This window comes from Xiphophorus hellerii, chromosome 12, assembly GCF_003331165.1.
Source record: "Xiphophorus hellerii strain 12219 chromosome 12, Xiphophorus_hellerii-4.1, whole genome shotgun sequence".
In the NCBI taxonomy this organism is placed as follows: Eukaryota; Metazoa; Chordata; class Actinopteri; order Cyprinodontiformes; family Poeciliidae; genus Xiphophorus; species Xiphophorus hellerii.
In genome coordinates, this window is record NC_045683.1 from 14,271,563 (window position 1) to 14,287,485 (window position 15,923).

Here is a 15,923-nt window from a genome sequence, read left to right on the forward strand (position 1 = left end):
TATATTGACAAACAATTTAAACCAAGACTTTTTTGCGTATCATATAACTTTAATTGTAAATTCAGAATATTCAGAAGATATCCTGAGCTATCACTCTTACATGCTTGTTAAAGACATCTTTAACTGGGTGTGCTGTGGTGGCGCAGGGGTTATGCACAACCCACATTTGGAGGCCTTAGTCCTCAATGCAGCTGTCGCATGTTCGATTCCCAGCCTGGCGACCTTTGCCACATGTCTTCCCCTTCTCTCATTACCCACTTTCCTGTCAATTAACTATCAAATAAAGGCCACTAGAGTCAATAAAACCTTTCCTTTTTTTTTTAGACATATTTAACTGATGAGTACTGGAAACCACTAATACCATAATATATACTTAAAATTATTCATACCCCTAGCCAAGTCGGATTTAAATTTATCATTGTTTATCTATCTCATTTGTTTTTGATAATAAATGAGATAGATATCTCCTAAAAGATAGAAAGATAGACATATTTGTTTTTCTTTTCATTGTAAGAAAAAATACTATGTTACAGATTAAATCCAAATCTGCCAGGGCTACCAATAATTTAAAAGCATAACTGTTGATAAAGCTTCAACTACAACAGCCAAGAAGGTTTCAACTTTAAATATAAATATTTTATACTTTCTAAAACCTAAAAACACAGCTTTATAGAAAATACTACCAAAGGGCATTAGAATTGCAATCCATAAGTGTTTTGATGAAAGATATTTTATTCAGACTTTTTGAAATTTTGACAGTCTGTGGAAAAAATGAGGGGTATTATCCCTCCCTTAAATACGGCAAAAAATGCAATGGCACAACAAATGAGCCTTTTAAGAGCAGGTTATTTAAAAGGACGTATAATACATATTTGAAGCCCCGTATTTTTTATTGCACAATATTGCATGATTCACAGTTCAAAACAAATCCTTATTTATCTCATGCTGCCTAGTTATGTGGCCCCTCAGCTCTGCTGTCGCCTGTAATATTAGCTCTGGGCTCTTTAAGCCCATAAAAGCCCATTTTCTTCTGACTGGCAGGCTTTGTAGAGGCCTGCCGAGGGGCAGCACCCAGTGCTTGTGAGCCGAGCATCATCCTCTCTGTCGTCGTAGAGCTTCTAAAATCCAACTCTAAACCTACTAAGTAACATAATTTCTTGTTCTCGACTCAAAATGGCAGCTTCACTAATCTGTAGGTACACATTCATTCTCTGGATCTTGGAATGTAACAGCATAGCAACATTTCTGTTAGAACATCTCAACCACTGTGTGACAAAATAGAGGATTAAGTTATCTGCACTCACATTTTATGTTTTTAGATAGACTGTTGTTTGGAGTGGAAAAACACTCAGCAGTGTGAGAAACGTGAAATAATTCTCAATATATGCCAAAAGTAACCAAGATTCTATCAATGTTAGTAACCCACACAGAAGACGTCTCAGCTGCTTGTATTAAGACGACATTTTCACTAATCTAAAACTTGATTAGTTTTAGATTAGATTTCAATTATTTTCCCTCATCTACCATTTAAACAATGACCAACTTCAGACTGATAAGCATTAAGATACAAAATATTATAAATATCAAAAACATAAGAAACAATTAATATAGTTTCTGTGAAGTGCATGTCGGTACAAGTAATACTAATGATAGTAAATTATCAGAAATTTGTATAACTGCAATATTTTCTTTAATTTCTTTTCACATGTCATTTACAGAGTTTAATAAGGTTAAGAAATAAATATTTGATAACATCTATAAATACATAATCTGTATTTGAAGCTAAATGAATAAATCATTCATAATATATTAGTGTCTCTTGACAGACCATGTCTTGTTCAATCTGAATATAAAATTATGTAAATGTGGCAGTTAAGGCAAACATACCAAAACGTATAGTTTATTCTTTATGTTCTATGCAGTTCTTAACTCTGGTTGATCTATTTAAGTCCTTCCGTGGCAGAGAGTCGAGTTTTTATGGTTGTTGTGTTTAAGGAGTCACAGCGGCACTCTGCAAAACTGAGAAATATTCACTGTGACAAGTCTTTAAATAGTTTGCACAGAAACCGTATTCAGCTGTTTGGGGCGATTTTTTTTAGAGCTCAGTAAGGGTATCTAATTCAAACTTTATGACTATTTTTGTTTTAAAGGGAAACCTAACGTTTCCATATATCAGTTATAATTATTCTAGTTAATAAAATATACATATTGATCTTGTCAACAACATCTACTTTCTTATAATTACATCTTTTTCATAATAGCTAAACCTTTGACAAAGACCCTGGACTATTATGGAGAAGAGGTTGCATTTTTCAGATCCTTTTTGGCACCACTGAGGTAGATTAACAAAGTAGATCCCTAATTTCTGTGTGCCAGATTAGAACAACACGTATCCACTTTGAGCAAGGAGAAGAAAAGTTGAAAATTATTTGCAACTCAGAGTTAAATAGTTAATATGCTCGCAATAGGGCAGATGATATGACAGAAACGAGTCTTAAAAGAAACATGCATGGCAGCAGATGTAAACATGGCAGAGCTTTCATTAGACTGAATAGTTCAAACTTTTACTCCATAGCATCTTGAGAACCAAATGCTGAGCTGCAACAAGGGATTTCTAGACATGTGCTGTACGATTATGAAAACAAGTTTCCCAAGGTAAAATATGCCAAGGTCAAGAAAACAAACAAAATAATCAACACATATTGATTAAATTATAATGTAAAGTCCCCAGAGCTCTGATTAATACTCAGTGAAAGCCAGAGTTATGTCACCTCTTGTTGGATAAAGAAATTCGGCATCATTATAAAATAGCAAAGTGAACGCAGAGGGAGGGAAATCTACTCTTTGTTCCAAGACTTTCCCCTTAAACTGCATGTGTCTTTTTGTCGGCAAATCATGCAGCAGTGTTTTTTATCCGTCCCCTGTACTACTCGAGGACTCAGTGGGATTTTTCCTTTATCTATTTTTAAGTCCCAGCTTCCACATGTGCAAAGTTATGTGATTGAGAATAGAGGGAAGCATATGGATTATTTGTGTTGATCTGACTGTTAAATCAGGTAGGATTGTACAATGCCACAGATGGTATATTCTATACTAAATATTAACATTAAAACCAATTTGCTCATTAGTTTATGAGTACATAAGACAGTTCTATAATCTCATTACAGATAATGAGATCTTACAGGCACTGCTGAAAGTATTATACAAAGGACTGGGCAAGGGCCAGTTATAGATAAAGACTGGGATGGGCAATATAGATTGTGTGCTATTTATTGCAATGACAAGGACAAGAAAATCTATTTTAAAAACATCTTTATCCTATTATGACAGAAATCTATTACTACTTACAGTAACAGGTTTACCAAAAACAAATTCAAATCTAAATAATCCCCTATAACTGCACTCTATTCGTCACATTTTGAAACGCAATCGCTGCATTTACTGACAATGTCATGTAATCTGCTGTGAAAAATGTCTGATTTATCACATTTTGGAAAGCTGACTTCCAGTTCACAAGCCAAACTCTATTGCCAACCCTAGAATCAAGATATCACTCAAACAGGTCCCATCTGACAACCTGAAGTAAGATGAGAGATCTTATAAAACAAACATAGAACTGCCCTGTTCAAAAACATTTCAACAACAGAAGAGAATCTGAGTAGCTGACATCAGTATGTTTGGAAATGGCACAAAGGTATTTCTCATTGTATCAAGATTTCAGCAAACTTCACCGAGAGCCTTTTTTCTATAGAGAGAAAATAAATACAATGGAATTTCTTCTCAATTTTGAGATTTCTGATTCAATATTTTCATTTCACATTTATGTATCATAATAAACACAAATGTTACATTATGTAATAAAATGAATCAAATCAGTTAGGACATTTTTATTTTGAATATCTGTTTAAATACTCTGATTCCATCAAAATGTGGTATTTTTACTCAACGGTATCTCATGATGGCCGATGTTTACAATGGCTCGTCTGAAACCAAACTTAAGAGAAGGAAATGTGCTGAAATTATACTTTCTCTCCACTTGCTGTTGCTTCTCAGCAGTGTGCTAAAATCCAGCTGATGGTGTTATAAGAGGCTTGATTTTGTTATTTTGCATAGTCATGCTGCTGGCACCTAATGCATGTGCTACATCTAATGTACCTGTTAATTCAGTTTCAGTGGCTTCTCTTTCTTTGCATTTAAATAAACTTGCTCTTGAAACAGCACAAGAGTTGGCATGCTCCTAACAGGCTCTCATATGTTGCATCTGTACATCAGTCCTGAAGCAGAAAGTGCAGAATCGAGAGCCGACACCTTACTGAGCGCCTGCCGCACGCTGGCAGACAGGGGCACCTCTGGGTCTTTGCATGTCCTCGCCTTGGACTACCTGTCCTCTGCATGGTAATCAACAGTGGTAAATTCAGAAAAGAAGAAGGGATAGAAGAATGGACAGGGAGTGCTCAACAGGCAGACTGCTGCTACCATAGCAACTGGCAAGCTATATCCCGACTGTCAAAATTTAATTTCCTCTGCGTCATTTTTATAGGGAAGACAGGGGAAGAGTCGGTGTCTTAACGCAACACACAATGCAACACAGGCATTAAAGATACATCACCGAAATATTCACTGGTCTGATGTGCCCTCCTTCAGGTGCTGGGAAACAGTTATTGTTGTCAGGAGGAGCCGTTGCCATTTCAGATACAAGCGTCCACAAAAGACAAAGGAAAGCTTTATTTAGCAAAAGCAAATAAAACAAAATCCTCCTTATTAATCTGTCATGTAACTGATGCCATCTGCATTGTTTCAAGACGTGGCTCATTCGTATTTCATTAAGCTGGCTGTTTTCACTATCTGAATATTTGTACAAGATAAGTTTGTAAGATAAATCAAAACCAAATCTGTCGAATAACTGAGTTATTCTCCTCTTTATTCAGCCAGTCGCTTCTTACCGAATGTACTGTTAGGTTTTGAATTAACACATATAAATAACAGTGAAAGCATCTAGAGCTGCAGCAATCAATCGTTTCTTTTGTGAATAAAAATTTTCATAGAATACCAATTCTCCAGTGATCTACACTGTGTGCTGTAGAGACATTTCCTCTGACATTCTAATATTGGCCTGTTGAATAGTATGTACACTGCAGCATCTGCACTCAGTACTTGACTGGATTTACTTTAATCAAGTCAACGACAAATTGAAATTTTGATCACACTTTTTTCCTTCCTGTAAACTTTCCTTTAATATTGACACACAACACTCTGAATAGTTGTCGTATTTAGCAATGCCCTTTTGTGGCATACCCTCCATGTGTAGGATGTCAATAATTGTCCGCTGGTTAAGTGTCAAATCAGTACAGTCATCACCTGATTGTGTTGTGAAATTCTGCTACATTTACGAACATTTTTTTAACTTATGTAATATCCTACTTTTCTGAGAAACTTAATTTTGTGTTTTCATTTGTAGTAAGCCACAATTGTTAAAAATCACTCTGCATGAAGTGAATAAATACAAGTCTCACTTTTTTTTAACGAAATTAACAAAATAAATTAACTTTTTGATGTTATGAATTATTGAGATGCACCTTTACAATCCCAGACCTCCATTCTTCCCAGTTTAACTAAAATCTTCTCCCGCTTTTTGCATTCCTTTTCATCTGAGCAAAGACGCAATTTAGATTCAACATGTAGAGATTTAATGCCACGGTTTTACAGAAGTAATACTTGTATCTCAAGACAGAAAACGAAATACCTGACAACAAAATCATCCAACCATCAACCATTAAACAGATGTATGCATGCAAGACTGTGCATTTTCATTTGTGAGCTTACAGCAGATGTTCAGTGCAGTCTGTCTGTCGGTCTCCTGCAGCTGATACTCTCTCTGGACAAGCTGACTGACTGACAGGTGTGTTTGTGGACTCGCTTCTATTGTGTTGTGGGGACAGGAATCTGTTTACTCAAACACAATGTGCAGATCGGCTTCTTTTTTTTAGCACAACGCCCCTGAAGTCCCAATGATACAAATCATTGGTTTTAAACAAGAAGTTTTATTTTCGGGATGGATTATGTAAGGAAGAGTTTTAGGTGAACTCTCAGGAAAATTATATTAAATCTGTGCACCGTCCGCTGAAGAGCTAGGAAAAACACTTTATATGTGTGAGCGTGTTTGTGTTTTCTTGAGTACAAGAGGAAGGGAGCTTGCTCTGCCTGCAGCAAATCAATGTCCCCTCGAGGGAATGTGGAACCTGAGACAAAGAGCAAAAGAGACTTGGAGGAAAAGGAAGACAGTGAAATAGATAGAGGGAGCCCTGGGCAAACACATTTCGCCTTTCTCCCCTCTTCCAGCTTTGGCTTCTAGACACTGCCTTAGTAAAATTCCCAACAAAATTTGTGTGAAAATGTTTTGTTAGCGGAAATCAGTTAAGATGCTTAACTAAAATGGTGGGAAATTAACACCTGCCAGCAGCTGCGCCTTAGCCAGTAAGAAAAGCTCATTTCCACCCATTTTCTCATGCGCATTTAACAGCAACTGTCACAGAAGGTAATGAAGGGCTTGTCAAATCTGTCCGAAAAACTTTAATGACTCTTCGTCACCTCCGCAACAAATTTTCTAAATCTTATGTCCACGGAATTATCCTTATTAGTATTTACTGCCACTGTTTTCCGTTTGGAATCAATTTGCAACATTTTCATAGCTCGTTTAAATATTTTCCTACACCTGCAGTAAGACATTAATTTTGTTGTTAAATGGATTTATCAGGGTTTACTGTTGTTGACCGCCATGCTTGGAACGGTTACTTGAGATAATCCTATCTTTTATGCAAAAATGCTTGAGCGCTACCTGAGCCTGAGATTAAAATGGCACTGAGAAAACAAAGACTTCTAACGACTTAGATTTGCACCAGACTTGTCCTAAAGTCGCACTCTTATTAACCAAGACTTGACTTAAACTCATGCTCTAAAGACATGAGACTGGACTTGAGCTGTGCAGATTAAACACATGTTTTCAATTCTACTTAGAGTTTCACTCTAAAGACTCAAGCATTGACCTGACAGACTCAAGCTCTAAAGACTCGAGACTTACGGTAACTTAAATTTCCTCTCTAAAGACTAACATCCTAATTCAGATTCACGTTTCCAAGGTTCAAGATTTGGCTACTACTTGTATGGGCAAGAAAGGATGCTGAACTAAAACGGTGGGAATGTGCATCTCCCACCCACATTGTTAAAGTTGTTTAGAAGCAACTTTAACGACTCTTAAAGTTGCTTTAAGAGTCGTTAAAGCTTTAAGAGTTGTTTAGAAGCAACTTTAACAATAACTTTAACAAGTAGAATGAACATAGTGAGGGACCGCTATTTCTAGTAATAATAAGGACAATTATTTGATGTTTTATTTTAATCTTCATATTAAAAGCAATTTATTTTTGATTCCTTCAGAAAGTCCAGATTAACAAATACTGATCTATTGCCACAAGTCTTTGGAAAACACAAATTCCTATTGACATTTTAATGGTTTAAATATTTTACTGTTTCAAGAACAAATAATGATAAAATGTTGCATGATCTGAAGTCAATAAACTATAATTTATTTTTGCACTCAGTAGGGTTGAGCTTTGAACAGGATATTCGTGAACACATCTGACAGGAACAGCATAAAACTTAAATTTGTGGTGGCCTTCACTGCTGAAGGCTGGTGAGAAAGGAAACATCTTTGTTTCACTAAATTGTTTCTCAAAATTCTTAAGCCCAGCAAGAAAACCGATTGTTGTGTTTCAAAAGATGTTGGTCAAATAATTTTTTTTTTCTATTTTAAAAGGTTTATCTGGCACTAGTGGGATTTATTTGCAGAGCTAGACAGAAAATGGGCATAGAAAGAATGAGGAAGACATGCAGCAAAGATGCCAGAGTCAGGAATCAAACCTGGAACAGCTACATTGAGGACTAAAAGTTTCCATATATGGGGCAGTCGCTCTACCTTTAAGCCAGAAACTGTACCAAATATGTCTTCTGTTGCTTTTTTTCACACACAGCATGACCTTGGTTTTATTTGAAAGGTGTAAAAAGGCTGTTAATTTACTAAACAGCAGCTACACATAATAGTTTTATTTTATTTCTTTTATTTAACCAGGTGGAACCCCATTGAGATCCAGATCTAATTTTTAGGAGAGACCTGGGCAGAAATCCACAACACACAATAACCTGGTTATTGTTATTGTTTTCTGGCTACAATGTAATGTATCCATAAAAGATTATCTTTTTTTTTTTTGTTATAGTACGTAATTGTATTCTTGCTGATAACTGATAAGCTCTATTTCTAAGAGTTATTTGTGTTTATGTGGTTCTATACTGCATATAATTATATATTACAGCCAAAATATTCATTATCAATATTGTGATAAAAAAAAAAATTTAAGTCTATATCAGCCAACCCTAGTATGTATAAGCCAATCAAGCTGAAAAAAAATGTTTTTTTGCTGACAGACGTTTTAGCCTGAATCTCTTATGAAAGCAGAAATAAAGTATGTGCGGGCACAAATGCATCTCTGGAGCTGCTTCTAAAGACGAGTGAGGCATCAGTATAAATAAAGCAACAAATGAAGTACTTGACAAATAGCTTAGGTGGGTTGAAAACATTACCTGGATGATTCACTGACACTGTCTAGACAGGGAGAAACTCTGTTCACTAAAATTTTCAACAAGTGCAAACAAAAATCAGAAAGCAGAGGCCTTGGTCTGCCCTGAGTCTCTCTGATTCGGTATAAATCTTTCAAAATGTACTTCAATCCACTCACACAAGTTGACAAGTCTCTCTGAAAAACAAAGACAGTCTTTGACAGTTTGTTCTGGAGTAAGCATGTTTCAACAGGAACTGTATATTTACTCAATGGGTGCCACCAGCAGGAACAAAATAAATTCAACTAGCGAGCAGAGAGAGGAACAATGAAAGGTAAAGTAATAATCAGTGCAGGCTTGTCAGATAGACCACCAGACACCACTGGTGATACAACCTTTTATTACCCACTGGCTCCATAAAACCAAATAAGCCTAATCCACAGAGCAGCTCCATCTGTGTGTGTGTGTTGTGTGTGTACGCTTGGAGAAAAGCAACTGTGTGTTATGAACAAGATGCATCCAGACTTTAAGCTCTGAGAGAAGCCAAGTGGCCAAATCAAATCACATACGTAAGAAACAGTCTCTGACAGTGGCACTCATATGTACAAACACAAAGCCTAAATGTTCTCTTTAGGACTCTACCCTGGTTTTCTCTTTAAGCAGGAAAAGAAATGGACGAGAACGGAGACGGCCTGCATATTTATTCTGGGGGAATTTATTTATTTATTCAGCCTTCACCTTTTCTGTTTCATCTCAAAGGAGGTGAAAAAGCATTAAGCACGTCACACATTTATGCAAACTAAGCAAAGAAGAAGAGTTCATGGAATAAGCAATGCCTTTCCATTTTTATGTTATCTTAAATAAATTAAAAAGTAATAAATTAAATTGCTTGCCAGCTCTACTGAAATGAAGCTGTATTTTTCAGAGTGTAATTGCCCACTAGGTGGTACATGTATAAAATAGGAGTGCTTCATACAGCATGCTCCAGCTGGATACTGAGCATTGTCAGCCAACACCAGACCATGGCCTGTCTTTTTGTGTCTGTGGCTATTGTTCTGTTATGCCCTGAACATAATACTATTCAGTAACAGATGGCATGATCAGGGCTATTATAATCCAGGAGGTTTACTCTGCAATTATTTGTTATGCACATATTGTGAAGCAACATCGTTATTCTGTTTCTGATTATTTCACTATTTAACCTTTTTGAATCGTGTTAGCAAAGGCCCCACTTGATGCCAAGCTGATTAATTGTCTCCTCCATTTTGTCCCTTCTCTTGGTACATTTTGCTTTGGAGACGAAATGCGCGGAGCAATCCAGAGTCGCTGTTGCTCTGCAGCTAAATCCTGTACATTCAGTCGATTGATGCCAATAAAAAATGCACTCGGACAAATAACAGAAGCGCTTTCAAATATACAAATGGTGCCTGTAAATCACAGCAAAATAACAAGAGAAAGAGTGGAAAAGAGTGATGGAAAAGAACATTTAGTTTATCACTTCTGATTTTCCCACTGACGCAGTCATTAAGACTGAGAAAAAAATGATCCTAAATCACAACATTTGATTCGAACATCTGGTTCCCTTTACATTCTGTTAGTGTGTATGTTTGTGAGCTGGAGGGGATGGGTATTTGCACAACTTTTCACATTTTATGCAATTTGCATAAACACAGCCAAACTGCCCTCAGAATTCACCTAATTGGGGAACTCGGTGTGTCTGTGGGTAATTTAATCTCTGTCTATGAAGGTCTCAGAGGTTTGCTGGAGAATATTAGAGAACAAACAGAGTAAAAAAGAAGACCAAAAAACATCCTGACAGGTCGGAAATTAAGTTGTGGAGAAGCTTAAAGCAGAGATAGGTTTTGAAATAATATCCCAAGCTTTGAATATCTCACAGAGAACTGTTCAATCCCTCTTCTGAAAATAAGTATGGCAAACCTACACAGACCTGGCTGACCACCTAGCCAAGAGAATTCCCCTTTGCAGTTTTCAACAAGCCACATAGGAAACACCGCCAACATGTGGAGAGGGTGCTCCAGACAGATAAGACCAAAAGGCTACCTTTTTGGCCTGTATGTATAACGCAATGTGTAGTGGAACACTAAAACCCTGAACACACCATGAAACACAGTGGCGCTAGTGGGGATGCTTTTCTTCAGAAAGACTTCAGGGAAGCCTGCCAGAGCTGATGAGAAGATCGGTTGGAGCTTCCAGGTTCACCAGGAAGAAAACTGTTAAATATGGCTGCATGATATTAGAAAATCTTGTGACAAAGATGAGGGAAATATTGAAAATGACAACATCTGTTGTAATATATGCCTACTCCTTGTCTCTTTTTCATCTGTGCTTCCATAACTCAGTGACCTTTAGCATTTTGGGCAATGTTTGAATCCAGTGTGAGCATCTGCTGCCTACAGACTCTGTCCAACTGGCTAAATATTACATTAGCATCAAAATTGCAAGCTCACAACACTTGGAATATAATAGCCAACAATTATTGCTCTCCAAACAGCCCTTTGAAACATGAATATTGCACACACCGATATTGCGATTAAGATATATTTGAAATGTACTGTTCAGCCCTTTATTGTTAGATGAAGCAAAACTGTATGCTGATCATATTAATATATAGAGAGAAGGAAACAGCTGAATAAACACCTAAACTTGCAGTAAAGAGGCAGTTTTCTTCCTATTTCACAAGCATGCATTCACAGTTGTGATTGTGATGGGATAATAGGTGAAAATATTAAAAGGGTAAACAGTACTTTAAGAAATAAGGCACTACACTCTGAATTTTTTGTGAGTAAAATAATAAAAAAACATTCCTAGGATTACTTATAATATCAAAGGCCTACTCATTTTTTATTTTCTGTTCAGTTCAAGTTGTTGTTTATTAAAAACACATCAAAGACACTTTTTTTTGCAACTACTGCACTTGCCGTCTCAAAATGCAAGACATCTCTGCTCAAATTATCTGTACTTGCAAAACTTTCAAAGTCTAACACATGGTACTTTTGTATTTTTTGCTACTTTGTAAGAAATATGCAAAGCAGCCGGATGTATTTATTCCCAAAATATAAATTTACCTCTGAACGTTTTCTTTCCCTGCAAAGCGATCTCCGGGTGGATCCAAGGGAGAAGGAAGCAGGTTGAGGCAGGATGTTAGGGACTGGCTCGAGTCTTCTCTGGACACTATCAACATAAATATACACAATCATTACATTTTTCAGCTTAACCCTCCTGTTATGTTAGGTACAGCAATAATGTTCCTGGGTCAATTTGACCCGTGGAGTGTTTAATCATGCAATAGTGTCAGAAACCAAACAATTCCTCCAAAACATTTTTGTATCTGATTATTAACTCAAATACTAACCATTTCAGTCAATATTTGTGCAATAATGGGGTTTTTTTTATTTTTCACAAATAAAGTATTAATGACGACTCATTTTTTTATGTCCACTGAAAAAACCTAGACACAAAAAAACAATAATTTCCTTGAAATTGATTTTTGTAAAAAAATTATATTACTTTTTTTTTTTCAATGGGCGATTTTATAATTGAACTTGAGACATGTATACTGTTCTGGGTCAAATTGACCCGCTGATTAAAATCAAGATAAATGAGTCATGCAGAGAGTATTTATGTTTCCCCCCACTTCTGCTGAGTGTCCACGCAGAGTGGGTGGAGTTTGCCCATGGGAAAGGAAAAGGTTCCCGTCAAAAGTTGTATGAACGGGGGCGTGCTGTGGTGGCGCAGGGGGTTAGCACGCCCCACGTTTGGAGGCCTTAGTCCTCGACGCGGACGTCGCGGGTTCAACTCCCGGTCCCGACAACCTTTACCGCATGTCTTCCCCCCTCTCTCCTCACCCTCCTTCCTGTCTGCCTACTGTGGAAAAAATACGAGCCACTAGCGCCGCAAAAACTCTTCGAGGAAAAAAAAAAAAAGTTGTATGAACACCTGCTTTCTCGCAGTTTCCTAGTGAAGTAAAGAGAGTAGTGAGAAAATGGGCATTTGTCTTCCGGTTCTGGTCTGCTCTGCATCCCCAGAGCCAGAAGCAAACGAGGAAAAGCAGCTTTCAGCATCTATGCACCACAAATTTGGAACAAACTTCCAGAAAACTGTAAAACAGCTGAAACACTGACTTCTTTTAAATCTCGACTAAAACCCCACCTGTTTAGAATTGTATTTGAAATGTAATCAATTACACATTTATTGATGGAACTTGACTTAATGCTGTGTTTTGATTGTTGATTCTATCCTGCATTGTGTTTCTGTGTTTGTAATGATGTAAAGCACTTTGAAATGCCTTGCTGCTGCAATGTGCTATACAAATAAAATTTGATTGATTGATTGATTGATTTGATTGATATGTAAAAAGTAGATGCTGGGGGAGTTGCAAATGTGTAAAATTAATATGTTTTCAATTTATATGTAGAGCGCACCTATTAAGACAAATAAAAAAAGTTTCATGCAAAAAATATACTTCCAACTACTTAAAAAAAATGTTTAAAGTTTTAAACGGGTCAATTTGACAGGCAACATAACAGGAGGATTAAGTTATATTTATTAGTGAAGCAAACAAAAAACTGTAAAATGTTTGAGTAAGCAAGATTCACAGATTTCTAATGACATGCAGTGTTTAACAGATCCATTGGTCTATTGTTCAGATGGGTGCGAGGAAGAAAAGAGTAAAATAGAGTAAAAGCACAAGAGTTTGCATTTCTTCCAGTCTTTGCAGAGGTCCATCTGTCCGTCCATGGCTGCTGAACTCAGTTGGCCATAAATTGCAGTGAAACAGCTTTCTTTTTAATAAAGGCCCTCAACAGGCCACATGAGAGAGGTAAAAATGTGAAGCACCAATAAGAGTGTGTAGGTGTGTGTGTGTGGCCCTGTGGGACACGTGTGTGTTTATATTAGTGTTTGAGATGGTGTAGACCACTGTCTGAAAGTGGTGTGCTTTTCAATGTGTGTCTTTAAATGACTCACTTTGATTATGTAGAAGAACCCTTCCCTTTTATAGCAAGCACAAAATCTTAGTCCCTTGATTTTATGAGAACAATTCATCAAACCTTTAATTTCATGCTACAGTCTGCAAACCATTAGGTCTAATGACTAAGCATCCACGCTTGTGCGCTAGTATGTATTAATGATGGTGCCTCCTTTAGCTCCGCATCAGCCAGTGCCTGTAGAGACGCCTTCATTATTTGTGTGTGTGTGCGCTTATTTGGTGTGAGTGCACTGGGGGTTCAGCCCAAACCCAGCCTGCCTCTGAAAACACTCAGGGAAGCATCACAATCTGGTTTAATAGAGCTGAGGTTTCCATTTAAATCTTAATTTTAACAAAGTTTTGTAAACATTCAAAGATTTTGGAACTCTGCCTTGTGTGCATTTGGGTCGATGACATCACAAGACGCACACAGGCAGTTGATCAGCAGGCATTCAGTGACATTACAGCAAATTAGCTTTTGTCAAATTGTGACATGCGCTCACCTGCCACTTCATAAGGTACAGCTGTCCAATTGTTTACGAACACCAGTTGTGAATCAGGCTATCAGACAAATGATTTAATAATCTAGAGGTGGTGAAAACTATGGAGGATGGATCCTGACATAGGAAAAGCATAGGAATAAATAAATGGCTTGACAAAGCAATTCATGTATATTTCATCCAAAATATAATAATTTTTCCAACTTATTTGATTATATAGTGTAACATAAATTCATATATTTTTGGAATTTTCAAAACTAATAATTTAACATTTTTACTACCACTTTGAATTTTCAGTTGAATTTCCAATCTTTTTATTTATTCATCAGTTTCCTTTTATATTTCATTATTTATTTTTGTTCTAATTTTTTTTATACCATGTATTTATTTAATTATTATTTTTTTTACTAATATTTTATTTTATTTCATTTCATTTTATTGCAAAAAGGCGAGAAAATGCAATGAAGAAATATAAGACAAAATAAATCAATGCATGAATTAAGAAAAAAGTGACAGTAGATAAAATAATAAATAAACAATATAAACAAAAATAAATAAGTACTGAAAAAATAAAGTGATAAAACTGTAAGACTGGAAATATGTGTTTAGATTTTCTTGGTCCTTTTTGGGACGCTGAGCACTAATTGAATGTCATACAAACACCACAGTCATCTTAATGCTACTCATATCTATACTTTTATGACCACAGTGAATCCATCTTCTGACAGCTACTTCCAGCAGGAAAATGTCAAAAAGCCTCAATCAACTGAAACGGGTAACACTGGGCTCCACAGTCACCAGGTATGAGTCCAAAAGAGCAAGATGTGGCAGAACAAGAGTTTTGCATCATAGATGTGCAACAGACAGCCTGCAGAAATGGGGACTATATCAGCCAACATCTTTGAGGAATGTTTTCAACACAGACATCTTCAAACAAAGAATTGTATTAAAAAAAAAAAAAAAAACAAACATGGATATAAAGAAGAAAAACATCCAAAAAAATACATGAAACATACTAGAAAGTGTTCAGATCAGTAGTTTTATGCCTTGTGTTTTGTCACCAGGACTTCGAGTGCTTGTATATTTGTCTTTAAGATGATAGATTTACAACCAAAACCCAGAACACACAGAAAAAATAACATGACATGTTGTTTGATAGGTGTCAAACTATGTCATAAAGAGAGTTTGACTGATTTTACAGACTCAATCATGGCTCATAGTTTTAATTTGATGCATCAACCATCAGTTGTGCAGCTTCTCAGTAACTTTAAAAACAAACGAGGGAGAGTGACCCCAAGCCTAAATTTAGTCCACGGAGAGAATGAAAAATGTTTTCATGAAGCAAACATTTGCAGGTGATAATCAATTATATAATCAGTTATGGCAGTATTTACAACAGCTTGCTAAATGGCCCATTTACTGTAATGTTTCTGTAATTAACACTAATGCTTTCAAAAAGGGAATCATTTTACTTCACCGCATCTGATGAATGAGATATTTATTTAAGTTACTCCACACATTATGATCTGGTGCGGTCATAGCAACTCACTGCACTCATTCAATATAATAACATTTTTATATGAAGTTTTAGTTTGGCAGTCCTTGCCACACTGAGGTGCGGCAGGATAAATAACTCTCCTCTGACTGAAATGCCAAAACAACAAAGGAGAAAAATTGCTGCAAATGAGCTGGCTGGATCAAAGTTGTTGGTGCATGTTGGTTGGAATAAAAATACTGGTGTCATGTTTTAAAGTGATGGAATAGATACAGTCTAATAAAAAGATAGTGAGGGAGAAAACACAAGTGCAAACAGGAGGTGAATCAAGGCA

General features: G+C 36.4%; 1 protein-coding gene across 1 annotated transcript in view; it reads right to left on the reverse strand.

Moving 5' to 3' along the window:
• ccser1 (coiled-coil serine-rich protein 1) overlaps positions 1 to 15,923 on the reverse strand; it is a 144,977-nt gene that overhangs the window by 109,063 nt on the left and 19,991 nt on the right. The window contains 1 exon segment of the mRNA XM_032578460.1: positions 11,694 to 11,799. Coding sequence (XP_032434351.1) covers positions 11,694 to 11,799 — 106 coding nt within the window.